Raw genomic sequence first — 27,875 nt, 5'->3', positions numbered from 1 at the left:
GACCAAATCAATGGCACTGTCAAGAAATATTGATCATGACTTTGTTCAAAACTGTTCAACTGCAAACATTGAACTCCTTGGCTTGATAGCCACAACTGATCTACATTAAACAGAACAAGTTGGGTGGACACGTGATGGGTTTTTCAGCCCTGCCTTTCAAGTTGTAGAAAATCTCTGATCTATCGATTCAGTGAAGAGCAAAGTTTACCAACTGGTGTATTTTGTGAAACTAGTTTACTGTTTGCAGCATTGGAGAAATAAAGCTGAGCTGTCAGCCCATGGTTAACAGTGGTTAGACATTTCTGTGCTGGGAACTTTAATTTAATGAAGTTGCACATAAAGTTAAAGTTTATTTATTAGTCACAAGTAGGCTTACATTCACGCTGCAATGAAGGTTCTGTGAAAATCCCCCAGTCGCTACACTCCTGCTCCAGTTCGGGTACACTGAGGGAGAATTTAGCATCGCCAATTCACCTAACCAGACTGTGGGAGGAAACCAGAGCACCTGGTGGAAACCCACGCAGACATGGGGAGAATGAGCAAACTCCACACAGACAGTGACCCAAGCCGGGAATCGAACCCAGGTCCTTGGTGCTGTGAGGCAGCAGTGCTAACCACTGTGCCACCATGCCGTATTCTGAGGAGATCTTGTGGCACAGTGGGTAGCGTCCCTGCCTCTCATCCAGAAGCCCTAGGTTCAAGCCCCACCCCAGGATTTGAGTGCCAAGGAAGGTGTGTTTATAATGCAGACAACAGATTGAGTAGCAACCTGCAAAATCCTTCCAACACATGCAAATGGCAGGCAGTAAGAGGAGAGACTCCAGCTCATTTATACTTGATGCGGAATGGTGCTATAAGACTCTGGTTACAGACTAGCAGTCTGTTCCAGAATTGCTGGAGTATTTGTTAGGTTATGGCAAGTCTTTGGTACACTCAAAAAAAGCCTTCCAGCAATTATCAACTCGTGAGACTTTATATGCATAAAGAAAAGTATTCTTTTGTACTCCTCAGAAGTTATGAAGTCTGGAGAATTCTTGTCCTAAGATTAACTGATTGAGAAAAGAAGACAAATCATGTGGGGACAGGAATCTGTCTGATTTTGAATAAGTTATTCTGATGCCTCAACTGAGTATGTGACAGAATTTGAGAAACATGCAGGCCCTTAAAGATTAAGATCACCGTATCAATTCCCAGATTGAGAAAGAGAAGGCATTTTTTGTGTAAAACAAATACTGAATTTTGTTTTTTTGGTCCCAGGTCAAATGATTAAAAGTCCTTGCTGTATCATATAATATATGTCTTATTGATGCACTTTGCACTGTAGGAGATACGTTTCAGATCAAAAACATGTGTTGATTATGTTTATTGAAAGTTTGCCGGTGATATATGGGAGAAAACGAAACAAATTGAATTCTTATCTGGCAGGGTACTGTTATCAATTTCAACAAGATGAAACAAGGCTATTTGATCTGAGCAATAAGGCCATTAAGAATGTTTTTGATATGTGCTTCTGAGTAATCTTATTGTCTTGTGCCTGAAACTTGCAGGGAAGTACATATAGCAGAAGCCAAAAGAGAAAATGCTGGAAAATCTCAGCAAGTATGGCAGCATCTGTAAGGAGAGAAAAGAGCTGACGTTTCGAGTCCAGCCAACCCTTTGTCAAAGCTTTGGTTCAGTAATTTGCTTTTATCCAGTTTTTTACATACAGCAGAGCTCTTGAGGAAAGAGGGGTGATAGCATTCTTGCTAATTCTGGTAGTGTTTTCCAGATCTCTTGTTGCAAGTTCTAATTTGTGTATGTTTATAGGAACATAGGAACATGGGAGCAGCTGTAGGTCATTTGGCTCATTGACCCCGTTCTGCCATTCAATTAGATCATGGCTGATCATCTACCTCAACACCATATTTTTACACTATCCCCATATCCCTTGATGTCATTAGTATCCCGAAATCTATTGATTTCTGTCTTGAATGTGCTCAGTGATTGAGTTTTCACAGGCTTCCGGCGTAGAGAATTCCTAAGATTCACCATCCCTGAGTGAAGAAATTCCTCCTCATCTCAGCAGACCAATAGTACAACCAGTTAGTTAATCCAAAGAACACATAGTTCATCTTTTACCTTTAGGTACTTATTGATTGTTAATTATGGCTTAAATTTCCTAACTCCAGAAAAAATAAATATTGTTTAAATTCATCTAAAAGCACAGACTTCAAACCATCATATGTTTCTGAACCTTTATAGAATAAATAGCATTTTAAAATTAAACACAACATGTGTTTAATTGTAACAAGGAACTCCCATCCCAATTTTGTCAGGGTACAACCTAAGGCTATTATCAAAGCCCCACGTTTACTGGAGTTTAGAGCACAATTCACTAAACGTAAATTGGTTCATTTACAATTCATAGCTACCAGTCAGTACAATAGGCATTGGACAAATCATACCCTGGCCTGGTTCAGCAGGTTCCTTCATGCGTACACTTGAGCAAAGCTTAAGTTAATTGTATCAATTAAATCAAATTAATTTGGTTCAAGCAGCAACATCAAATCAGGTAGTCTACATTCTGCGGTTATATACCAATGCACTTGATAGGCATATATATTTACATATCTTATATCATTCTATACATGAAGAGAAATTAATTGAGAGAGACTGAGAGGGCAAGGGAGAGGGAGACAGAGACAGACAGAGAGATTGAACGTAGGACTTGGGAAATCTGGAAAGAAGTAGCAGAGGTTACATCTGTGTTTATACCTGAGGAAGAACTGTCCTTCTTGAAGGTCTGTTAATCTTACAGCAACACGTATTTTAGGACTGTGTTCACAATAGCTTTTTAATCGGTTTCTTGGACTGTTGTGAACTGCTGGAGATTTGCTTTGTTTATATACTGGGCCAGAATGTTTTGTCAGAATAGCAGCAAAATAGCAATGAGGCATCCTTATGGCCTTGGTGCAGGTTGTGACCACACACACGCCAATCCCGCCCTTGCCTACTTCATTACTAGGGTAGTCATTTTAAAGACCCCACTATTTCCATAGACTTCGGCCCATTCTGGAAGGAAACATGGTCCAGGGCACCTCAGAGAATTTGTGAACCATGGAGAAGCCTTGTCTGCAGTTGGGAATCTATTGGCGGGCGAGTTCAATAGACATTGACCACTTCACATGTCATAATGTAATGACATATGATAAGTTAAATGTGTCCATAATACAATGTTTAATGATAGGGCTTTGTTTAGAAATAGTAAATGACCATTAAATTGACCAGCACTGTAAAAATGTTAAGAAGCATTTGAATATTTATCCAATGAATAACATACTCTTCTAAATTCGACAGTACGGAGATTAAGATCTTAAAGTGTCAATTTGCCCATTTGATTTGATCTTTTCTTTGATTGAAAGTCTAGTCATCAGTTTGACCTTTGGAATAATGGAACAGATGTCCATCTGTTTCCCATTTCCAGAGGCTGAGGTTCTTCAAAGATATTAATGGTTTTAATTTACTTAGCTCTGGAGGTTTTATTGACACAGCTGAACAATGAAATCCCATTATGAATGTTGACTGAGTTCTAAACCCACTAATGAATTTTGCCCAGCTGGGGTTGTTTGTGTCAAATGTCAAGTTTGGCTGCAAGCTTTGTTCTTATTGACTGTTTTATGAGAAGTTAATAGGCTTGAAGTTTTTTGAAGAGGTTCTGAATAGCTGTTTGTTTATTTTGACAGTTTAATGACCATTTAAGAGTACTTTTTTCAAGTGGTGTTTGTGTGGCAATGTGTTTGATTGACAGTTTTAAAGTTTAAAGTTTATTTATTAGTGTCACAAGCGGGCTTACATTAACATTGCAATGGAGTTACTGTGTAAGTCCCCTAGTCGCCACACTCCGGCGCCTGTTCAGGTACACTGAGGGAGAATTTAGCAAGGCCAATGCACCTAACCAGCATGTCTTTTGGACTGTGGGAGGGAACCGGAGCACCCAGAGGAAACCCACACAGATACAGGGAGAATGTGCATACTCTGCACAGACAGTGACCCAAGCTGGGAATCGAACCCGGGTCCCTGGAGCTGTGAGGCAGCAGTGCTAACCACTGTGCCACTGTGCTGCCCAAAGGCGTAAAAAGAGATGTTTGAATGGCTGTTGATGATGTTGACAGTTTCATGAGCATCTCACAGACCTCCAAATGTTATTAAAGTTCTCATGAGTTCTGTCCATAGTGGATACTGGATGGGTGACCTGCGGAGGGTATGATGAGGAACAGTGAATATGAGAAGGTGATGAGGGAAATGAGGAGCTCTGGGGCAGATGGGGGTGAGGAATAAGGGCTAGGGTGCCTCACATACATATATCAGAATTGGGCAGATGACCCAGTAAACTGAGATAGACCTTCTAACCTGCCTGCCTTGACACTGCTCACCTCCATTCCCATCTTGGGCCTGCTTCAGGAGGTAGTGGCCCTGACCCCAGTCTTTCTCATTCACCCTGCCTTGAAATTATTGTGGACAGGTACTGCAAGGCACTATGTCATAATAATTAAAGCAAAAAAATGTGCCTGCTGAAAATCTGAAATAGAAACAAAAATTTATGGATCAACTCAGCAGGTCTGGCAGCATCGGTGAAGAGAAACAAAGTTAATGTTTAAAGTCCAAAAGACCCTTCTACAGAAATATGTCATAATGATTGTGCAGAGAGCCAGTACAGACACGATGGGCCAAATGGCCTCCTTTTGCGCCATAATAATTCAGTGATTCTGTGATGCTAATGAAGCGATTCAATGGATATTTGTCATTCTGATGCTGCTTCATTCACTCCAATAATACTTTGTCTACATAGACAGCCTTTGACTAATCGAGTGTTTCTCTATTATCCATTAGTTTGGGCAAATCGCTGTCAACAAAAAATTAAGTAACTTTTCCTTTTGCTTCTTCAAATCATGAGTGGTTGACATGCCAACACCAAACTCTTCACATAATCTTTTCATTGAGCCGTCCTTCTTGAGACCCATTAGTAATTTCACTTTCACAATTCAGTGACAATTGTCTCTTCTTGACGCTCCTGCCAGCCACGGAACTTTCTGTTGGCAGTTTTGACATTAAACAAAAGATAATAAATAAAGATTAGAATTACAAAGAGACACTTGTTTGAATTGTGTGTACAAGTAGTCAATATGGGAATCTGTGGTGCCACCAAATAAAGTGGGAGCTTGACAAAGTAATCTGCACAGCAATTTCAAATTGTTACACATGGGACCATTGTTGACCAAAGCCCGTTTTACAGATCCTTCCGGTTTGTGGGACTTCGTATTAGGGGTCTGCCAACTTTACATCCAAATCCCTCTGAACTTTAACATTTAAAGTTTCATGCCTTTTTTTAAAAATTCTGTTTTTTTCATTCTTACCACAAATGTGAATGGCCTCACATTCTACACCCCACTCATTTAACATGTCTATATCTCTTTGCAACCATTTTGTGTACTTCTCAGGTCTTACATTTCCATCTAACTTTGTATCATTAGCAAATTTGGACACATTACTTGTGGTCTTTTCTAAGTCATTAAAGATGAGTGTAAATAGTTGAGGTCACAGCTTTATTTGATATCGGTACTCCACTAATTACAGCTTGCTGCCTTGAAAATGTCCCATATATCTGTACTCCATGCTTCCTAATGAATAAGCTACACAAAAAGTCAGAAACAACAACTGCCATTCCTTTTAATACTTCCTCAGTCATTATTCGATAATGTATCAGCTCCTGATTTTAATATTTGCCCATTGCACAAGCATCATTTTCACAGTCAAGTGAATTTACCATTGGATTTCAGCATCGTGTCGTTGTTTGAACTGGTTGCCTTTTTCAATTTTTGGAGTATTGTGTAATCCCGTCTGCTCACCAATTAAAAACAATGATTTGGATTCAATTGTTGAAATGAGCACATTCCTGCACCATAGACACACTGGATAGCACTGCTGCCTCACAGTGCTAGAGACCCAAGTTTGATTCCTGGCTTGGATCACTGTGTGGAGTTTGCATATTTCCCCCGTGTCTGCGTGGGTTTCCTCTGGCTGCTCCGCTTTCCTCCCATAGTCCAAAGATGTGCGAGTTAGGTTGATTGGCCATGCTAAATTGCCCCTTAGTGTCAGGGGGACTAGCTAGGGTAAATGCATGGGGTTATGGGGATAGGGCCCATGTGAGATTGTGGTCAGTGCAGACTCGATGGGCTGAATGGCCTCCTTCTGCACTGTAGGATTCCATATCATTAAGCACAGTTGCTCCAAAAATATGTCAAGGTATAATCTTAGATAAAAAAAATCAGGAATCTTTTTAGACAATTACAGTGCCTCTGATTCTCAGTAAATAATATATAAAGGCAAAATATCCAAATTTTCCGATTATGGCTCATGAATTAAGATATGGTGACACAGTGATATACAATCAGGAGGGAGTTTCCCTGGAGGTCCTCAACATTGACTCTGGATCCCATGAAGTCTCATCTTACGAAGTCAGACATGGGCAAGGAAATCTCCTGCTGGTTATCATGTATCACTCCCATTTAGCTGATGAATCAGTACTCCTCCATGTTGAACATCTCTTGGAGAAAGCACTGACAGTGGCAAGGGTACAGAATATGCTCTTGGTGGGGCCTTCGATGTCCTTCAGCTAGAGTAGCTCGATAGAATCACCACCAGACCGAGCTGATCAAGTCCTAAAGGACATAGCTGCGAGATTGGATCTGCAGCAAGTGGTGAGGAACCAATAAGAGGGAAAAACATAGTTGACCTCATCCTCACCAACCTGCCTTCTGTCCGTGAAGAAATCAGTAGGAGTAACTGGCACACAGTCCTTGTGGAGACGAAGTCCAGTCTTCATAATGAGGATACCCTCCAATGTGTTGTGTGGCGCTACCATTATGCTAAATAGGATAGACTTTGAACAGATCTAGCAACTCAAGACTCAGCTTTCCTGTGGCAGTGTGGACAATCAGCAAAAGCAGAAGTATACTCACCCACAACCTCATAGCCCATTCTATCATTACCACCAAGCCAGGGGATGAACCCTGAGATGAGAGTGACTGCCCTTAGTATCAAGGCCGAATTTGACTGAGTGTGGCATCAAGGAGCTTTACCAAAACTGAAGTCAATGGGAATTGGAGAAAACGCTCTACTTGTTGAAGTCATACTTAGCAGAAAGATAGATGGTTGTGATTCTTAGAAGTCAGTCATCTCAGCTCCAGGTCATCACTTCCTCAGGGTAGAGGCCTCAGTCCAACCGCCTTCAGCTGTTTCAACAATGACCTTCCTTCCATCATGTCAAAAGTGAGGATATTCACTGATGACTGCACAATGTTCAGCACCATTCATGACTCCTCAGATACTGAAGCAGTCCATGTCCAAATGCAGCAAGACCTGGACAATATTCAGGCTTGGACTGACAATGGCAAGTAATATTCATGCCACACAAGTGCCAGGCAATGGCCATCTCTAAAAAAAGAGAATCTAACCATCATCCCTTGACATTCAATGGCATTATCATCACTGAATCCCCTGCTATCAATATCCTGGGAGTTACCATTGACCAGAACAACAACTGGGCTATCCATCTAAATACTATGGCTACAAGAGCAGGTGAAAGGCTAGGAGTGCAGGTTGTGGGTGAGTATACTTCTGCTTCTGCTGGTTGTCCATAGTGCCACAGAAACGCTGAATCTTGAGTTGCTAGATCTATTCAAAGTCTATCCTATTTAGCATAGTGGTAGCGCCACACAACACATTGGAGGGTATCCTCATTATGAAGACTGGACTTCGTCTTCACAAGGACTGTGTGCTAGTTACTCCTACCGATTCCTTCATGGCCAATGCACCTAACCAGCACGTCTTTCAGACTCCGCATCCTGCCTTGGAAATATATCACCATTTCTTCACTGTTGGTGAATCAAAATCCTCAAACACTCTCCCTAACAGTGCTGTGAATGGACCTGCACCACATGGACTGCAGTGGTTCAAGAAGGCAGCTCATTGCCTACCACCTTCTCAAGGGCAATTAGTGATGGGCAACGAATGCTGGCCTAGCCAACGAAACTCACATCCCATGAATGAATAAGAAAATGAATCACCTTAGGATGGTTTGCTATATTAAGAGTGCTTTAACACAGTTAAACAAAACCAGTAAGGATAATAGAGTATGTAATTGTTGAACTCATAGATTAGAAATACAGGACATAGAAGAAAACCACATATGTTACACTTTAGCTTCCTCTCTTTTTGCAATATTTCTGTTGGTATTTCACAGATGGCCCATTTAACCAATATGATGGATTTCTTAAGCCCAACTTTTCTCTTTTCTTTTCACTTCCCAACTATAGACAAAACAGGAATCAACACTTTGCTGCAATTGAAAAACAAAATATATTTATTTCCAAATAAATGTTAAAGGTTATTTTTCCAGAATTGCCCTTTGGGTCAACAAGATCCATTTGAATAATATATAACAGTGAGCTTTGTGATATTTCATTCTTTGATGAATTAATGTGACATTGATCTGCAGGAATGCCCCAGGCATTGATGGATTTACAGAATTTGTAGAAAGACATAAGATGGTGCAATAGGTTAGGCAGTGGCATTGCACCTTTGGATTCAACTCTAAACCCAGTTATTAGAATTAAAGTCTCCAGTGTCTGTTGGCTGCAACACATCTATGCAAAATGAGTTTGGGCATTATAAACTCATGTTTTATTTGGAGAAAACTGTTCTGTGGGAACCCCCATTAGGTCCATGGGGAATCACTGATTGACCTCCCTGTGTGGGGCTCATTGAGTATGAGTTGTCCTGGTAACAGGCAGTGGCCTGCCCTGATGGAACTCATTACCTGAATCACCTTTTATATGGCAGGCCCAGCACTGGGCCTGCTGAACTGCAGTCCGAGGCAGGGACTAGTGGGTGTACACCACGGTGCTGGTTCTACTTTGCATTCTGTAATATACTGTGTTCCTTGCCAGTTGGGCTTCCTGAGTCATTACATGTTCCAGTTTAGCATCAGGCTGGCCGTTTCATTCAGAGGGGAGGACAAACAGCTTTCCCTGGCATCCTATTACACCTTTATTGATGCTTTATGTTGAAGTGAGGGTGTTCCATTCCCAGCATGAACATCCTTCAGCTGCAGGGAAACAATTTATAAAATACAGATGATTAATCTGGTTGCCTCGTTCAACTAAAGGTTATGGAGTATAATTGAATTATGTTTGTATCGGAATATGTACATTCCAGGAAAAAAAAAATTTCTACTATGAGGTAACGAACAACAGCCTGACTGCAAAAGTGCTCAGTGCTGTGGTCCTCTTGCACCGAGATCTGACCACAGATAAATATATTAAGTGACGCTGTGGTACAACAGGACAAGTAAACTTTAGAGCTTATCATTTGGATCAGACCTTGATTAAACCTGGTAATACGCAGTGACAATGTGTTGAATTTAATGGCCGCAGCTGTGACATCATCCATCAGCCAACAAGCCAGGGAAACCAGCCGTGGTCATTTTCAGAATGCCTGTTGGAAATTAATTGGAATCGGGTTGTTTAACAGTGAAGACTCTACCACTAAGGACTGCTGACCAATCCAAAAACTGACAATTCCTCCAGTTGTAGCAGTGCAGATAATTTCATCATGTGCTTATCAATAGTCAAGTACACCATGGAGCGGCAGCTGGCTAGCACTGCTGCCTCACAGCGTCAGGGACCTGGTTTCAAATTCAGCCTTGGGTGACTGTGGAGTTAGCACATTCTTCCCATGTCTCCATGTCTGCATGGGTTTTTTTCTGGGTGCTCCGGTTTCATTCCACAGTCCAAAGATGTGCAGGTTAGATGGATTGGCCATGTTCAATTGCCCCTTAGTGTCAAAAGATGGGTGAGATAGGAGGATTAGCCACACTAAATGCACAGGATTACGGGGATATAGTGAAGAGGAAGGTCTGGGTGCGATGCTCTTTGGAGAGTCAGTGCAGTCTCAATGGGCTGAACGGCCTCTTTCTGCACTGTAGGGATTCTATGGTACTACTCCCTCAGGCCCTTGCAGTGCCTGAGCTGGTGACTGAGTGTTAGGTCAAGTGGCAATGCATCATTATCATCATCACTTTCATGGAGTAGCTCTTCCTCTTCCTCTGCCTCTGCTGAGTTTGTCCAGCCCCTGGCTCCTTTGTATCTGAATGCACACAAGCAGAAAAAGAGCCTTGAGCTGAAGGGAAGGGAGTGGGAAGGAGAACAGGAGCTGCATGGTCACATCATCTTCAGCTCCCATTTGATGCCATATCTCAAGATGAGGGTGAGGAAGGCATTGAAAAGAGGCAAAAGGCCTTACTCACCACTATCCAGGATAGCCTCTGCTGTCCAGATGCCACAGGCTCTATTGTTTGCCATTCCATGACCTTTCGGACTATCTCCTCCAGGGAACACAAGGGATGGATTTGTGATCATTGCTACCCTTCCATCCGGTCCTCTGCCTCTCACTCATGTTATGTGTCACCTTCCTCTGCAAGAGAGAGAGCAAAGTGTCAGTGAGTGTGTGGCACTGGCTTAGGTCATGTGACTATCATAGCTGAACGGTTGGCGGGGTCTGAAGTAAATGAAAACTGGGTCTGTTGCTGGCTGAATTGGAGTAGATGTGTGTGTTTGACTGTGTTCAAATTTGAATCCTGACTTGCGGGGGATTTCTGCTGTGTGCGTGATGGGGGGGTGGAACATTGAGCAGAGTGAGGTGGGCATATGATGGATGCAATCACTCATCTTGACCAATCGTGTGAAGTCATTGCATTTCTTCTTCCATTGCTGCCCTGTGTTTGCTTTCAAACTCTGGGCATTCATCTCCTGGGAAATGTGTTCCCATTCTTTCTTCAGGCTGAGTTTCCCGCCTGGGGAATTATTTTGTCTCTCTGGAGTCCAGCCTGTTGACTAGAACATGCAGTGCGATATAACAAAAGCAGGGAGCCTTCTCCCTTGACTGCTACATTTTCCTTCCAATGTTGAAAATTGATTTTCTGTCTCTCTTTAATAGGCACTGAACCTTTAAGATTGGCAAATAATGCTGCTTGGCCTCCTGTTGTACATAGAGACTGCAAACAGCATGCAGGCCAAAGCAGCAGCTGGAGCTGCTTGTGCCAATACAGAAATCATGTAGATAGGGTGGTAATTGAAACTCTTCACCCCACTCAGCAAACCATGACCCCATGCCCCAAAATCAGTTTAAACCACATTCTAGCCAATAGAGTTACATTGATGTGTACAATGGCCAACATACACATTTTGTTCATATTGAGGAGAGCAAATGTTAGTTTCGCAAAAGTATGAATTTTACTAACATGTACATTCAGATCTGCACAGGTGTGTTACTGAAATAGAAAACATTTTGCTATCATATATTTCCAACCTTGAATTGCTCGGCATGATGTAATAGGAAATATAAAGGAAACTGCATCAGATTCAGTACATGCCACTGACCAATTGTGATCCTTAATATCATAAAACAACTATTAATTGCTGCGTGAATATTCTCATTCTATAAGTTGGAAATATAAAAAGCCAGCAAACAGATTCCAGGTTGCTGCACTGATCTAACAAATTTGCAACTTGTATATTGAGCAAAATTATTGCCAAAGTTTTTCAATGTATTTGAAAAATATATGGAGAGGGTTCTTCAATGAGAATTTTATTGTAAGATGCTAAATTGTGCAACACTGTATGCCAGATGAAGTTGTTGCAGTTTGTGATTCGTATGTGCGCATGGGGGATCTTTTCATTTAAACTGTTAATATAGATTGTAAATAGCTGAAGCCAAAGTACTGATCCTTGCCACACCCTGCTACTTACAGCCTACCAACCCAAAAAGTCCCATTTATTCCAATTATTTTTTCTGTCCATTAATTAATCCTCAACCTGTGCTAATATGTTTACCCCAACCCCATGAGTCCTTATTTGATGAAATAATCTTTTGTGTAGAACCTTATAGAACGCCTTTTGAAAATCCAAATACAATAGAGTTACTGATTCCCCATTATCTATCTACTGCAGCTACATAGTAACTATGGTTATATCTTCAAAAACACACTCAATAGATTTGTCAAACATCCTTTCATAAATCTGAATTGCTTCTGCTTAATCATATTGTGATTTTCAAAGTTTCCTGTTATCCGAAGGATAGATTCTAGCATTGTGCCTACTATTGATGTTCAGCTAATCCTCCCTCTTTATTACCTTTCCCATTTCTGAAATACCATGGTTATTTTTGGTGCCTTTCAGTTCTAGGGAAATGTTCTGGCATCCAATGAATTCTGGGAGATTAAAACCAATGCATCCACTATCTCTGCAGCTCCCTCTTCTAAAATTCTAGGATGCAGATCATCAGATTCAGGGGATTTGTTGCCATTTAATCATATTGATTTCTTCAGTAATGTTTCTTTCCTTGCATAGACTTCTTCAAGTTCCCCATACTTGCTAGACTCTTGCTTTCACATTATTTCCAGAATTTGTTTTGTGTCTTCCACTGTGAAGACACATACAAGGGATGGAAATTTTATGACCCCTTCTGCTGGTGGGATCTTCCAGTCCCATTGAAGTCAATGGAGTTTCGAATGGCCTGCTGCATTTTCTGGCCCCGTCCCCACCGCAACAGGATCATAAAATTCCAACAAAAGTATTTGGCTAATGTCTCTGCTACTTTCTCAACCTCCGTTGTAATCTCACCTCTCTCAGCCTCTAGTGGGCCCATGCTTAACTTTCAATAATCCTATTGTTGCAACCAGGTTAACAGCAATGAACTGATTCCTCTCTGTCCCACTCCAGAGTTTGAATTTAAAAAGCCAATGTTACCAATTTAATGTTTATTTAACTGTGTATGTCTTACTGCTAGAAATTAGCCAGCCAGGTTTCTTAAATTAACAAGTAAAGAATTATTTTTATTACTAAACCTTACCTGGATAAAGGCGCAGAAATTATTAATAGAAGGTTTTAAATGTACGGATATGTCCAACTAACTACTAATCCAAAAAACATGCATACTCCCCCAAAAACTCTGTGATAATAAATAAAACTCTGAAGAGTTTCAGATATTAAAAACTTGGCCAAGTAATAATTAAAGTCAGGAAAAGAAATGTTCAGAGTATCCAGATGCTTGTTTATAGATTAAGGGATATGATCCTTAGCTGGTTCTTGTGATTTCTCACTGGAGATAATCATGTTTATTCAGAATTCTCCTTTAAGAACTCTTAGTTTTCAGCAATGAGGTCTTCTGGTGTGTTTTTTAATCACAAACAGCTCATCTTTTATGAGAAAAGTTTCAGAATATAAGTAGATAGGGTAAGCCTTTTGCCCCTTTGGCAGTCTCTCTCTGACTTTTCTAAATCTGATATCTCTTTATACCTGAGCTGGTACATGTGACCTCTTTCTGAGGTTTCCATTAACTCAGTGCCTCCATAAAAGCAGCTTGTGTTGTACACAAATACAATAGTAGCTACTGTAAGCCAATGTCCTTTGTTTCGGAAAAGTGTTCTTTTCAAAATAATTCAATACAAGTGTATGTCCAGCCGATGATATTGTAAAGTAATATATGTCCAGCTAATGACATTTTAAATTAATGTTCACAACACTATAGGAATATATATAATCAATTTTATGCCCCTTGGTCTATTCATAAATCCTTTTTTCTTTTTCCTTATCAATTTTTGGACCCCTATGCTGAATTCTAAAATCCTCTCACTCCTTAAACTTACCAATCCTTATGGCAACATCGTAAGCCTCATGCTGTGATGAAATGCTATTTTTATCTCCTCCTCCTGGTCACGTTTGCACAACTTTTTCTGTAGAATTTTTGTGCCTTTACGAAATGTGTACCTGCTGCAAATTTTGTATCAATTATTTAGTTGTTAGCCATTGCATGTCTACTGTCATATTTTCTAATGTAGTTTTCTTATCTAACCTACCCCACATACCTATATAGTTTGCTTTGTTTTGATTTAGGACCTAGTTTCGGGCCTAACTAACTTTCAAAATTCAATATAAAATGTGATAATGTAATGGTCCGTCTTCCCTGAAGGCCTCTTTACAAAAAGCAATTTGTTAAAAGCTTTGCCCTTGAACAATACCAGGTCCAAAATAGCCTGTTTCCTAGTTGGTTCTCTGTTGTAAGGAACTGGAAAGATATGTTGTGCAGATTCCATAAACTCACCTTCCACACTATGGGCAGGATTCTCCGATCTTGTCTGTGGCCTTCCCACTGCAATTGGAGCAGAGAATTTAGTGTTCCAACCAAACTCCATTCACTTTCAGCAGCACCGGAGAATCCCAGCCGTGAATGAGGACGGACGTTTTCGGCCTATGACTACAAATTTGGTTTGTCCAGTCTGTACGACGATTAAGGATCCTCATGATTATTTTATTACCCTTATTACATGTGCCTCGAATGTCCTCTGCTCTACACTACAACTACAGTTAGTGGAGCTTCTGAACAATTCCCACAAAAGTTTGCTGCTTCTGAACTCCACCCAAACTGATACCACATCTTGATTAACTGAGCTAAGATCCTTTCTCTCTGCTGTCTTTATCCCATTTTTTATTATCTGGGAAAACTGTCTTCCATTTCCATGTTGCCTTTCTCTTCTAAAAGTTAAGTGTCCAGGAATATTTTATTCCTGATCTGGCCACTTTGCAAGCATCAATATCTATTAGAAGAAACCTATTAACTTTTAACTGTGCTATTAATTCATCTAATTTATTGTGAATGCTTCACACATTCAGGTTTAATGCTTTAGTTTTGATGCTCTTCAAATTTTCCCTGATGTCACCTTTACCTCTAATGCCTTTTGTCCCTTCCTAACTCACTCTGCTTATTTAACCCACAACATCGCTTTATTCTTGACATTTGTTTTTGATTTTTTTCTTTCTGAATCCTACAAGACCAACTTCAATAGTTTAACCTCAGCCTACCACCCTGGTTATTTGTCTTTTCAGGACACATGTCACAGCCTAGTTTAAGCAGTTCATCCAAACTGAATAGCTCCATCTTTACCCAGTACTGATGCCAGTGGTCCATGAATCAAAACCCTTGCCTCCCACATCATTCGGTCAGCTATGCACTTAACTGTCTAATCTGTTTATCCATATAGTAATCCGGGGTCACTCATGTACCAATCCAGAAATTTCTATTTTTGAGGTTCTGCTTTTTAATTTAGATCCAAACTCCACAATGTATCTATGTTGCTGTTTCCTATATTGACTAAAACGATTTGCTCGCTCTTGCTTGAGTTCTTCACCAGCTGCGTGGAGATGTCCGAAATCTTGGCATCAGGTAAGCAACAAAATGGTCAGAACTCCTGGCTGAGGATGCTGTATTTTCCTGACTGCATTGTTACCCTATCAATCCTTTGCACTTACGCCACTTGAATGGTCTCCATGCTGCCGAAGTCAGTTTGTTCATCCACATTGCAGTCCTTATTCTCATCCACACAGGTGGCAGGTACCTCGTACCTGTTCATCAAGTCAAGCATTGAGGCTCCTTCATTATTACATGATGGATCTCCGTACCTGCCTAACTCACAGCCATACCCTCCTCTCCCTAATCGTTGACCAACTCTAATGTTCTACTTAATCTAATGGGTGTAACTGCCTCCTGAACAAAGTGTTCTGATAACTCTCTCCATCCCTGATACCAAGCTATATCTTCAGCTTAGACTCCAGCTTAACTACTCAGAGTTGAAGTTTCTCCAGCTGCAGACACTTAATACAAATATAGTTGTTGGAGATAGAAATGTCCTCCAAAACCTCCTGCATCCTGTAGTTACAGCACACCACCTGCCATGCCATGTTTATCTAGTCTTATTTAGTTATTGACTTGATTAGTTAATTAGTTGAGTATTTTTTAATTGGATCTATTCTTTTCATTTAATCAATTTTCTCATTTAAGTTGCTAATTTAATAAACTAACAGCAAGTTAAAGTTTCCTAGCTTAGGGACAGAAGAAAAACACTTTGCAGATGGTGGAGCTACAAGAAAGGATAAAAAAGTGGCACCTCTTCCCCATCTGCTCCGGGTTTCCACCTGCACCATATTCCCACTTGTTAACAAACCACTCAGTTCTGCAATTACTCTGTTCTCCCCACTCTCCTGCATTAACTGTCTGCCAATCGGAGTTGGTGCAACCACTAGGCAAACTAGGCAGTCACCTAGTCAAATATTTTTTGTCGGCGGGTGGGGGGAGGGGAGCAAGGTGGTTGTGGGGCAGCGACAAAATAATTAATGAACTATTCATGAATCAATGTAAGTAACTAAACAGACTTCAGCATTGGAAATGAAAGGTCCAGATCTATTGATATATATCCACATATACTAACATACAGATAGATTTTCAACTATTTACATTGCAGTCTTTTCAAAAATTGTATACTATATTCCTCATTCTTTTATGCGACAGTTCCACAAATCTATATTTCTGCATCGCTACTCCAAAACTGTGAACCATAATATCAAATAACATAATTTAATCTAGTACATTCTATCCTAATGATTATTGATTGTGTAAATTGGGCATAAAATCATTTAGTACCCGTTGCAGCAACACATTGGGCTGAATAGTATGGTGGTGGGGGTGAGGAGGAAGGGGACAGGTTAGTGGGTTGTGTCGGATGGACTCGATGCCCTGGAAGCAAAGTTGGCATGGAGCCGGCCCACCTGGTGCCACCCTGCCCTGCAGTCAAAACACACTCTGGGCAGGTTTAACAAAGGGCATGTGGGACTTTCACCTCTTCCTCTCTGGAGCTACTGGCTATTCTAATTGGCTAGTAGCTCCATGAGTCTTGGCAGTGCCAAGATCACATTAGTAGCATTGCTGGGACTGAAATAGGGATAAGGAAAAAGTGATTCTCAGACACCGGTAAGTCCAGTATCTTGGTTAGGGAAGGTGTGTGGATGGGGTTATGCAGCCGGCTGGAAGGAAGAAGAAAAAGTAGGAACACCCAGTCCACAAAGGGCAACACATGGAAATAGTGCTTCCCATTCCTTCCTGCCCTTTGAAGAGAGGATGTAAACAATTGGGCTGCCCATTCCTGCCCCACTGCCCATGTCAAACAACTGATGGCATGGCAGTGTATTATCAAGGTCAATTAGCTTGATAACCTTGGTTCCCTATTTAAATATGGTGGGCAGGCTGCTGATTTATCTGCCTTCCCTGTATTATGGGGGTGAGCTCTAACTGGGTGGGCACCCATCTTGCTTTACGTGCCCCCTGCTGCCAAAACCACCCTCGATGGGGTATGTGAAATGCAACACCTAGATTTACATCATGTGAGCCACGTTGCATATTATAATGTGCATTTCTTCTTGTACATATTCTGGAAAAAGTGTAGAGCAATAAGAATGTACAACTGGTATCATAATAGTCTCCTTTTTCATGTAAAATAAATCTGCAATTATAAATACATAGAAACATACATAGGAAATAGAAGCAGGAGTAGGCCATTCAGCTCATCGAGCTTGCTCCACCATTCATTTTGATTATGGCTGATCATCAAATTCAATATCCTGATCCGCCTTCCCACCCATATCCCTTGATCCTTTTAGCCTCAAGAGCTATATCTAATTCTTTCTTGAAGTCACACAATGTTTTGGCCTCAATTACTTTTTGTGGTAGTGAATTCCACACATTTGCCACTCTCTGGGTGAAGAAATTTCCCCTCACCTCAGTCCTAAAAGGCTTATCCCTTATCCTCAAACTATGACCTCCAGTTCTGGACTCCCTCACCATTAGGAGCATTCTATCCGAATCTAACCCTGTTAGGATTTTATAAATTCCTATGAGATCCCCTCTCACCCTTCTAAACTCCAATGGATATAATCTTAACCGACTTAGTCTCTCCTCATTTGGCAGTCCTGCCATCCCAGGAATCAGCCTGGTAAACCTTTGCTGCACTCCCTCTATAGCAAGAACACCCTTCCTCAGATAAGGACACCAAAACTGCACACAATACACCAGGTGTGGCCTCACCAATGCCCTACACAATTGCAGTAAAATATTCCTATACTCAAATCCTTTTGCTATGAAGGCCAACATACCATTTGCCATCTTTACTGCCTGCTATACCTGCATGCTTACTTTCAGCGACTGATGCATGAGGACTCCAAGATCTCGCTGAGTATCCACTTCTCTCAATTTACACCCATTCAAATAGAACCTGTCTTCCGATTTTGCCTTCCGAAATGCAGAACTTTTATTCAGACTAATGAACAAAATTCATTTTTGAAGGTTAATTGGGGGCAGGGTGGTTGCCTGCGAGGCTGAAGGTTCGTCTAGGGTGCCTAATACTCTTACACAGCACGGCTGCCAATGCAAGCTATGTTTATCTTTGTTCTCAGATACTAGGTGATCACAAAGCACCTCTCACGCTGCCTGATCTCCTTGCATTTATTCTTTTAAACACATTAGGTAAGGGAATTTCCATTGAAAAAGCCATTGTTGTAAGTAACAGGATCGGGGAATAAGATAAATTAGAGTAATTGGAACAAAGCTAATGAGAAAGTAAATTGCAACAGAAGGAGAACAGAAAAAGGAAAAACAGTTAACTGTTTCTTCACATTACTGAGCTCTTTCCATCACTTATATGCTTACCGTTATTTTGCCAAACTGGATGCCAATTTGAATGGAAGTCCTGAATAAACAAACATTATGATGATGGTCACATAAATTGCTTGTTTGCTACATGTGTGATTGGCACATTAAGGAATATTAGAATGGTACTAGAAAGTTAAGAATAAAATTACCTTGACTGCCATTGAGTGCTGCCAACCTCTATGTTGTAATTATAAAACTCCAAATTGGCTCACTATGGCCCTGCAGTCTATGAGGACAAAATAAAGAGCATTGTGTTTATATAATATCTTATTTGGTACTCAATGCTATGATATCTTTTTAAGTCCTCAGGTCATTTCAATGTATTTCAGAGTAAATAGAGTGTTGCCATAGTTGTAATATATGTAAAATAATGTCCTTAGTAAGTTGGAGGTCAGTGTACTAAGGTCGGCAAATATGATGGATGAAATTGCAGTTGTAGTCAGTGCTGCTCTGAGCATGCCTTATTTCATCTGCACTTCTTCAAACACAAAATATTTTACTTGAGACGGATCTAAAGCAAGCCTATCATTAATTTACCATCTTTTATTTCTTCCAAATCCCACACCCATACAGGATTCCATAGACTGAATTTGATGACTTGTGGTTCCTTGAGGATCCATGAAATCTGTATTGAAAGAGCTCGTAATTCACATTCCCTCTTCTTTTATATTTGTTGTGCTGAACTCCTGGCGATGCTTTATATGTCGTCAACTGGCAGTTCTCAGCAAACAATAACACAGTGAAAGGCGCAATGGCTTGAATTATAATCTAAAGGTTCTCAACGCTCTACTGGGTGGGAGTGATACTGTCAGGTTGAAGAAGAATCCGTTTCTCAAATGTCCTGCAAAATGTAACTGCAGGATATCTTGAAGTGGGGATTGCGTTCACAGTTAGTCTGATTGACAGGCTGGAGGCCTTTTGTGTGGGAAGCAGGCTTCATAAGGCTGAAGCCTATGAGAGCAGGTAGGTTGGGGCATCTTTGGTGAGGTGTTTCTGGATCATGAAGGGGTTTAACTGTGATCAGGCCATCAGGGGAGACATCTGGTGCTGGTTGGTGGGAGTAATTGATGGTCAGGGTACACTGTTGGATGGTGTATGTGGGATAAGTTAGTGGTTGGTGGGTGCAATTGGTGGCCAGCTGTTCTGATGGTCATGGGTGGAGATCAGAACATTTCTGGTGGTAGGGGAGGGGTTACTGGGTAGTGGCACTAACCTCATGGATCCAGAGAGTGTCTCACCTCCGTTTGGCTGGTGAGTTTCCTGAGGCCTGGAAAACTTGGACAAAAAGGTAAAAGGAAACACGCTGCCTCATTATAATATGTAAATGAATAAATCATTTCCTGTCAGCTGGTTGGCTGCCCTCCCCTTGGCCTGCCTCCATTAAAATCACAGATGTTTGGGTTCAAAACGGGGTGGTTTCCCATTCCAGATATTTTGCATTTTAACTTCTGACACGGCTCAACTTTCCAGTTTTTTTGGAATTAAACTTCAATCCTGGTGATGGGATAGATGGGGATACATGTGTCAATTAGCATAACTTCAGTCTTTCTATAATTGAATTAGAATCGACCATTTAAGCAAAGTTCATGTAAAACACATGCTGAATAATCCTTGACTATTTTAAGACTATTTACACTGAACTTTGAATAGAATAAACATCAAGCCCTCAAATTTGATGAGTGGAATTTTACCGGTTTGCCTCACCCATCGATTGGCAGAGTGAGCCTGTAAAATCGCCCGAGAGCTGAGAAATCAGAATCACTCCCGATTTCCCGGCTCTCGCAATTTTACAAGAGCTGGATTTATGGCGAGGTCAGCCTCTCGCCAAAAATGGGCAGGAGGCTGAATAATTTATTCACATTTATTAAAAGCTCCATTTATACCTGTTTAGTGAACCCAGCGCTGAATCGTCCAGGCTTACTTGCCTTTACGGCCTCACTGGGAGAGGTTCTTTCCGGCGAGGAAAACACCTGCTCCCAATGAATGGGGAACAGTCATGTTGGCCTCGCTGGTGAAACCGGAGGCCATTGAGGTCCTCCGGGGAAGCTGAGGACAGGGGGGGGGTGCTCCTTGGGCAGTGCCAGCCTGGCAGTGTCACCCTGGCACCTTGGCACTGTCAACCTGGCAGCTGGACAGTGCCCACTGGGCACCTTGGCACTGCTCATTGGGGGGGGGGGGTGAGGCCTGAAGTAGATGGGGCCTGAAGGGGGCAGGGTAGAAGGGGGCAGGACCTGAAGGGGCAGCCCAATGGGAAGGGAGGGTGCTCTTGCTGTCACTCTGCAACACAATCCGATGGGAGGGAGGGCGACGCGACCGGTCTGGACAACGGGGGGGGGGTGACATCTCGGGTGGTGTGAGGCTCGTGATCGACTGCAGGCCCCCACAATTGTCGGGGGAGGGGTGGCTGTGTTGAGGTTGCCTGCAGCAGCAGAGGCCTGACACCACTCTCTCTGTCTGTCAGGCCCCTGCTGTTGGAATTGTGCATGTGTAGCATCAGAAGTCTGCACTTGTGCAATAGCTTCTCCTACAGGAGCAGAAGTAGGCCATTGAACCCACCGAGTCCACTTTGCCATTCAATGAGATCATGTTTAATCTGATATAATAATCCTCAACTCCACTTTCCCACCTTATCCCCCTAACCCTGATTCCTTTACTGATTAAAAATCTTCTTATCTCAGCCTTGAACATAGTTAAAGACCCAGCCTCTACAGCCACACAGTGAGGGTAGATAAGGGTTTCATTCTGCTGCACTTACACTGTTTGATGATACTGTGCCTTTAAGAAAAATATTTATATCACGTTTCTTGTGAAATTCAGCTCTGTTTCACACGGTGCCAATTTGTCTGTGAAACAGACAGCTCACATGCTGAGAATGCAGGTTTAATTTTAGCTAGAGATGTATTTGTTTTAATCTGAGTGAATGCAGTTTTGTATATTTGGTTTTTTCCTTGGGGTTTCAGAATCGGGTTTTGGTTAAATTGATTGACAGAGTTATGTGCTGAAAGGGAGGAGCTAAGTTTAAAGGGAAAAGCAAGAAGTTACTACCAGCTTTTGAAAGAAGCAAGAGGTGTATCTTTCTCTCTCTCTCTCTTTCTCTCTGGAAGCTGCTGTTTGGGACGTGCTGGCAGAAATAGGTCTCTCCTCTGTCTCTCCCTACAGAGGTATTCCGATGGTAATGTGGTGAAGCAATCAGGATGGGGCAAGTGTTGGCTGGCAGCTGCCTATGAATTACATGTGGCTCTGGGAATAGCGCTCTGTTTCTTCCTGGTTCCACAATAAAATTAGTAATAAACATTTCAGAAATGTTAACATTTGTTTCAGGCATGTGTCCCGAATACCTGTACTGTATAGAAACCATTACCAGTCGGGCAGGAAATGCACTTCTGCTGCCGAATGTACATACACATATTCAACACTTAGGCATCTGTTTTATATTTGTGAAATGGGGATAGCTCCAATGGGCTTTGTCACTTTAAATGATGCTATTATACGGAACGTAAATTTTCACCCAACCTTAATTTGAGCTCCAAGTTATTTTCTTAGGCCATAGTTTGGCTTGAGTGCCCTGACAAACATTTTGAATTCACAGACGCCACAATGGAGGTTAGTATACAAATAAAAATCTACTTGATACAAAAGAATAGCTTATATATGCATATTACAAAAAAGGCACTTGTTTAATATTGCTGTTCTTGTGCTTGGGGCGTCTGCTTGTATTCCTCTTCCAATAAAACAATTTATTTTCTCAATTAAAGGTATAACAACAGTTCTAACCATGACAACGCTGAGCATCAGTGCTCGACACTCTCTGCCAAAGGTCTCCTACGCCACAGCCATGGACTGGTTCATTGCAGTCTGCTTTGCATTTGTCTTCTCTGCTCTGATCGAATTTGCTGCTGTTAACTACTTCACAAATGTACAAGCCGAAAAAGCCAAAAAAAGGGCAGCCAAGCCTCCAGCTACATCTTCACTGACTCCGATAAAGACAGTGTCTGCCTCAGAGGTTATACTTCAGGTAATAGCTTTATCAATAGTTACTGTAATGATGTCGAATGGTGTAACTGAAAAAATACCTTTAATTTCCAAAGCAATGCAGCTCCTTCAATGTTGTTGCTGTTAAAACGTATCAGACACCGCCCCCCCCAACACTGAGTTTATCCAGTGAGCAACTGAAACCAAGGACCAGATTTTCCCATCCCCGCAAGTGAAAAATTACATTGGTGGGCAAAGTCCAATGCCGGCATCTCCACATCATTGGTGGGCAAAGGAATAGATGGGTAGGACCCGGATCTGCAATCCTCACCCCATTTTAAACACTCACCATCTTCACCAACCTGGGAAAGTGGGTAGGTCAGGAACTAACATGCACAGTAAGGGACTGCTGAAGTAATCCTTTTTCTATTTAGAGAGAGTCATGCAAGCTCAGAAGACAATGTAGCCCATGCCTCCTCAACGCAGTTGGCAACACAGTGAGAGACCCCCCTCAGCAGTGTGCAAAAATCCTGAAAAAGCTGCAAGTAAAGAAACTTTTGCTGCACTTTGGCCAGAAAAGCCTCAGGAAGATCCTAGATTTGAAACAATAGAAAAAGGATGGAGACAGGATTGCGGTCCCTGAATAAAAAGAGTCTGGACAAAATGCTACCACCAGTGGGGCATCAGTCCATTCAGCCAGGCTAAATCTTGACCCCAAGGGAAGAAGTCTGCCATTGGACATGGATGCAGCTCCCTTATACCTGCCTGCCATTCAGGCCAAGCAGCTGTAGCAGTAGCCTTGCATGCCAGGAAGAAAGATTTACAGGCAGCAAGAGTCACAACCCCAGCAGCCAACATGGAGGAGGAGAAGGAGCTAAGAATAGTCCAAGCTCCGTGTGTCCATGTTATTGCATCAGGCTCACTTATCTGGGGATGTCCGAACATCAGTGCAGGAGGAGAGAGCTAGAATCACCCATTGACAGGCCCTGTCGGTAACATTGAAGATGACCGTGGCCCTGAACTTCTTCACCTTGGCTTCATTTCAGCGTTTTACTGCTGACCCCTGTGGAATATCTCAGTCATCTGCTCACCGCTGCTTCCTTGCTGTTGTAGATGCCATCTTCACAGGGGTCATTGTCTTCATCAGTTTCCCGACAGAAATGACCTAGCAAAGACAGAGGGTTTCCTGTAAATAGTCGCCTTTCCCCAGGTCCACGGCATCATAGACTGCACCCATATGGCCATGAAGGCAGCTATGGAAAGACCAGACATATTAATTTACAAGAAGGGATATCATTGCATCAGTGTCCAGGTGGTCTGTGATCATAGGGGGAGCTTGCACGTTTGTGAATGCTTTCAGGAGGTTGCCAGGACTCGTGAGTCAAAGCTGCCTCAACTCTTCTTCCCCAACTCCTAATGGATGGATTTTCGGATACAAGGGCTATCCTCTGAGGAGGTGGCTTCTGCCCGTGCTGAGGGGTCTTCTAACAGAGTCCCAGTATTAGAACAATGAGAGCCACCCTCACACCAGGACACTGAATGAGCAGGCAATATTTGCTTGCCAGCTTCTCTTGCATGGTCATCGTGTGCTGCACATGGTACACCAGATGGATGTGACACTTGAGGAGACAAAGTACTATAGAGGAACATATCATTGGAAGAAAAAGAGGAAGACTAAGAAGGAAATGGAGAATAAGAGCCAGAGGAGGCAGAAAGGCGAGGTGGACCACACAGATATGACACAGGATGGGCTTGTGAAGCCCACGGAGAGGAATTCTCGCAGGCCACTATTGTTGCAAGGAACACACTGATCCAGCAGCAGGTCAGCTGAGGATACCTTGTGTAACAGATGATGGAGCACATGCCTGGCACTGGACAAAGCCTTCATATGGACAGAAACCAAATCAACATCCTTCCCATTATAGCTTTCACATATAGCTGCTCTACTGGCTGCACTCTCCATTGCCCCCCATGAAAAACTGATGACTCTTGCATATATTGTAAATGCTCTTTTGCATAGATCTGTAAATAGCATGTAAAGCATTGCATAAACCAATACATATCAACATACAAATTGGGAGCATGAGTAGGCCACTCAGCCCATTGAACTTGCTCTGTCATTCATGGCTGATCTGACTGTAATCTCGACCTTACATTCCTATCTACAAACAGATGTTGATTTTAACTTTTCAATGACTGGCTGAGGGAGGGAGCCTTTCATTCCAACAGTGATGATCAAAACACATGCTTCGGTTACCCAATGGGCATACCATTGAAATTTGCTTAACTTGGGCAAATACATTCAACCCAGGGCCACCTAGTTGCAGGCTGTAGTGTACAGCAAAGGGTTGCAATCACTGAAAGGCAGAGCCTGAGGCTGCAGCAGGCCAGATTATCTTTTTGGGGCCTCACAGAGCACACTCCGACTAGTTCTATCTTGCAAAATAATGGGAGTCCAATGTTAGCCATAGGTTCCAGATTTGCATGTTTAAGGGAGCCTGAAGTGCAGGCACTTCAGTCACCCAGTAGTAAAGGATCAATGTAACCCTTACTTGACTAAAGCTTTTAAGATTAGCCCTGTCAACTTCAAATCATTTTCAAAAAATGGATAAGAAAATTCTTGAGGCTAAAGAGAAAAATTCCATATCTGTAGCTGATTGATCAGTACTCATGCATCTTGGGGAAGACTGACAATAACTATGATAATTAACCTCATGTGGATGAGTTGATTTTACTAAGATGGAACTCTGCTCCTCAAGGGCATTTCTGAGCCTCAGGTAGTGGGCAGTTTATTGGAATTTATCGGGAAGTAAGTCCATTTTGAATCCTTTACTATCCCAGCAACATCAATTTCAGCAAGTTACAATCAATCACGCACTCATTCACACGGAGGTGAAATCATATTTATCTTTCTATCTGGCTGGTAGTGTGGAAGAGCTTATCGATCTGCCCATGCTAGAATCCACCCAATTCTTGTACCATTGATTTCAATGGGATAAAAATTTAGTGGGTTGTACGATGGGTGGATGACCCATTCCTCCAGATCACGACTAATGCCCACACAGCTTACATCATTCAAAAAAAGGATCAATGTAACCCTTACTTGACTAAAGCTTTTAAGATTAGCCCTGTCAACTTCAAATAATTTTCAAAAAATGGATTAAAAAATTCTTGAGGCTAAAGAGAAAAATTCCATATCTGTAGCTGATTGATCAGTACTCATGCACCTTGGGGAAGACTGACAATAACTATGATAATTAACCTCATGTGGATGAGTTGATTTTACTAAGATGGAACTCTGCTCCTCAAGGGCATTTCTGGGCCTCAGGTACATGCCCTTTTTAGAGCAGTCCATTCATACCTTCTCAATTTTACCTTAAAGATCAAATTGTGATAGTTGGAAGGTGGACAAGGCAGTGCCATGTTATTTTTCAGACCTTCAACTTTTCTATAATCTTAGGCTGACGATCAGGAGTGGAAATTGTGGCAATGTTCACACCTCCAACTAGCCAATATTAACTATCTCAGTGCAGACTGAAGATTGAACTTTGGAAAGTCCTGGTCTGTGACCTTCAGACTCCTATTGAACAAATTTACACATAGTTTGCATATATATTTACCATTTATAGTAATTTCCCTTCTTCTCCGTATGATCTATCCTATTATGCAACTAGTCTGCTTGCAGGCATTCAACTTGGATGATTTGAATGGGGATGATAGGCATGCAAAAGCAATTTGAGCAAATTGCTCTCAAATTTCCCTTTGCTGTGGAAAAACAACTCTGTTCTGTGTACAGCCACCTGTGGATTGGCATTCTACTTTGTGAAGTATAGATGCAAATCAATAATTGCTGGGTAAAATACATTTGTCTGGACAATAAGCTTTCATTCAGCACCTACATCAATATTCTCACATCTACTGGGCTTCAGTAGTTTAGTTCTGAAAATGGACTGAACAGACATTTGGAGAGTTGGTTCCCTTGATATTGTTGCTGAGAATCCAGATTCTAAAGTTTTCTGTGATTAAATGGTTCAGTTTTACCTGATGAACAGCTAAAAAACATTCAGCTTATAGACATTATTGTTGGTTGATCCACAAAATCCATGACATGTAATGATTTTCAGCCAGTAAATGCAGTGTCAATTCTTACTTTCTGCTATTGAAGCAATGTTCTTTCTCCCTTCTCTTAAAGCACCCTGACTCAAATGGCAATTTGAGGAAGAGAATGAACTTCTTGGTGCAATCTGATATTCTTGGCAGTCAAAGAGATCACTTGGGGAATGAAAGCAAGAGCGTGATACCAAGATCATCCATAATTGGCCAGGTACCTCCCTCAACTATTGCGCCTCCCTCTTCTCTGCCAAGTCCCAGTAAATTTGGGCACACCCATGCATCCCCGACAATGGCATTGCTGAGAAGCACACCACCACCCCCTCCTTGCACTCCCACAATAACCTCACTGAGACCCACACCAGTTCATCGCCAATCTGGAGCAGCACTTGAACAGAACCTGCCACCACCATCCAGACTATTTGGACAAACCTCGAAGCATTCTTCACCCACCATTCTTGTGTCTGCCCCAGCCCCCCCTGCAGCTTCACCTGCGAATAATGGGACCAGCAAAATTGACAAATATGCTCGCATACTTTTTCCGGTAACATTTGGTGCATTTAACATGGTCTACTGGGTAGTCTACCTCTCCAAAGATACCATGGAAAAAACAGAAGGTGATTTGTAATTTTGCTGCTACAGAAAAAATTGTATTATCTTTTAGAACAATTCCTAATCCATGGAATAATGCAGGGGTTTCATTTAAGGTTTATTAATCTATTGTGTACAGACAGTAGGGTTCTCAGTAATGGCTGATTTCAATTGAACGGTACTCACATACATAGAATTACCATAGCTTAATGCTGAGGATAAGTTTGTATTGCTGCTGTTCTCCTCCTACATGGCACAATGATTTGCCTAAGACTCAAATAAAGAATTAGGAAGTGGAATATACGAACGTAATCAGCATTGAAAAGAAAGGGGTGGCACAAAGAACAAACACAGATAAACATCTGTATTTTAAAAAAAACAGAACAGTAATACAAGAAATATACTGCAGGCTCATCAGCAACTGAAGGAGAAATAACAAATTCATGTTACCAGCAACAGCTGGACCCCTTCTTCAGAATTTCTGCTTTTATGTCTGGATTCAAGTCAAGTTAAAGTAATTTTTAACTCTGCAGCTTGAAAATCCACTGAACAAAAGATTAATTTTTCTG

The 27,875-nt window shown here is 41.7% G+C and overlaps 1 protein-coding gene across 1 annotated transcript in view; it reads left to right on the top strand.

Moving 5' to 3' along the window:
- Window positions 1–27,343, top strand: part of LOC144497972 (gamma-aminobutyric acid receptor subunit alpha-4-like) — a 56,236-nt gene extending 28,893 nt beyond the window's left edge. The window contains exons 8-12 of the mRNA XM_078219453.1: window positions 22,389–22,621; window positions 23,223–23,240; window positions 26,798–26,842; window positions 26,897–26,899; window positions 27,155–27,343. Of these exons, the coding sequence (XP_078075579.1) occupies window positions 22,389–22,621; window positions 23,223–23,240; window positions 26,798–26,842; window positions 26,897–26,899; window positions 27,155–27,343 (488 nt within the window). The remainder of the gene's footprint in view (window positions 1–22,388; window positions 22,622–23,222; window positions 23,241–26,797; window positions 26,843–26,896; window positions 26,900–27,154) is intronic.
- The last annotated feature ends 532 nt before the right edge of the window (window positions 27,344–27,875 follow it).

The sequence above is a fragment of the Mustelus asterias genome, chromosome 1 (assembly GCF_964213995.1).
Source record: "Mustelus asterias chromosome 1, sMusAst1.hap1.1, whole genome shotgun sequence".
NCBI classification, from domain to species: Eukaryota; Metazoa; Chordata; class Chondrichthyes; order Carcharhiniformes; family Triakidae; genus Mustelus; species Mustelus asterias.
This window is presented reverse-complemented; position numbering and strand designations above follow the sequence as displayed.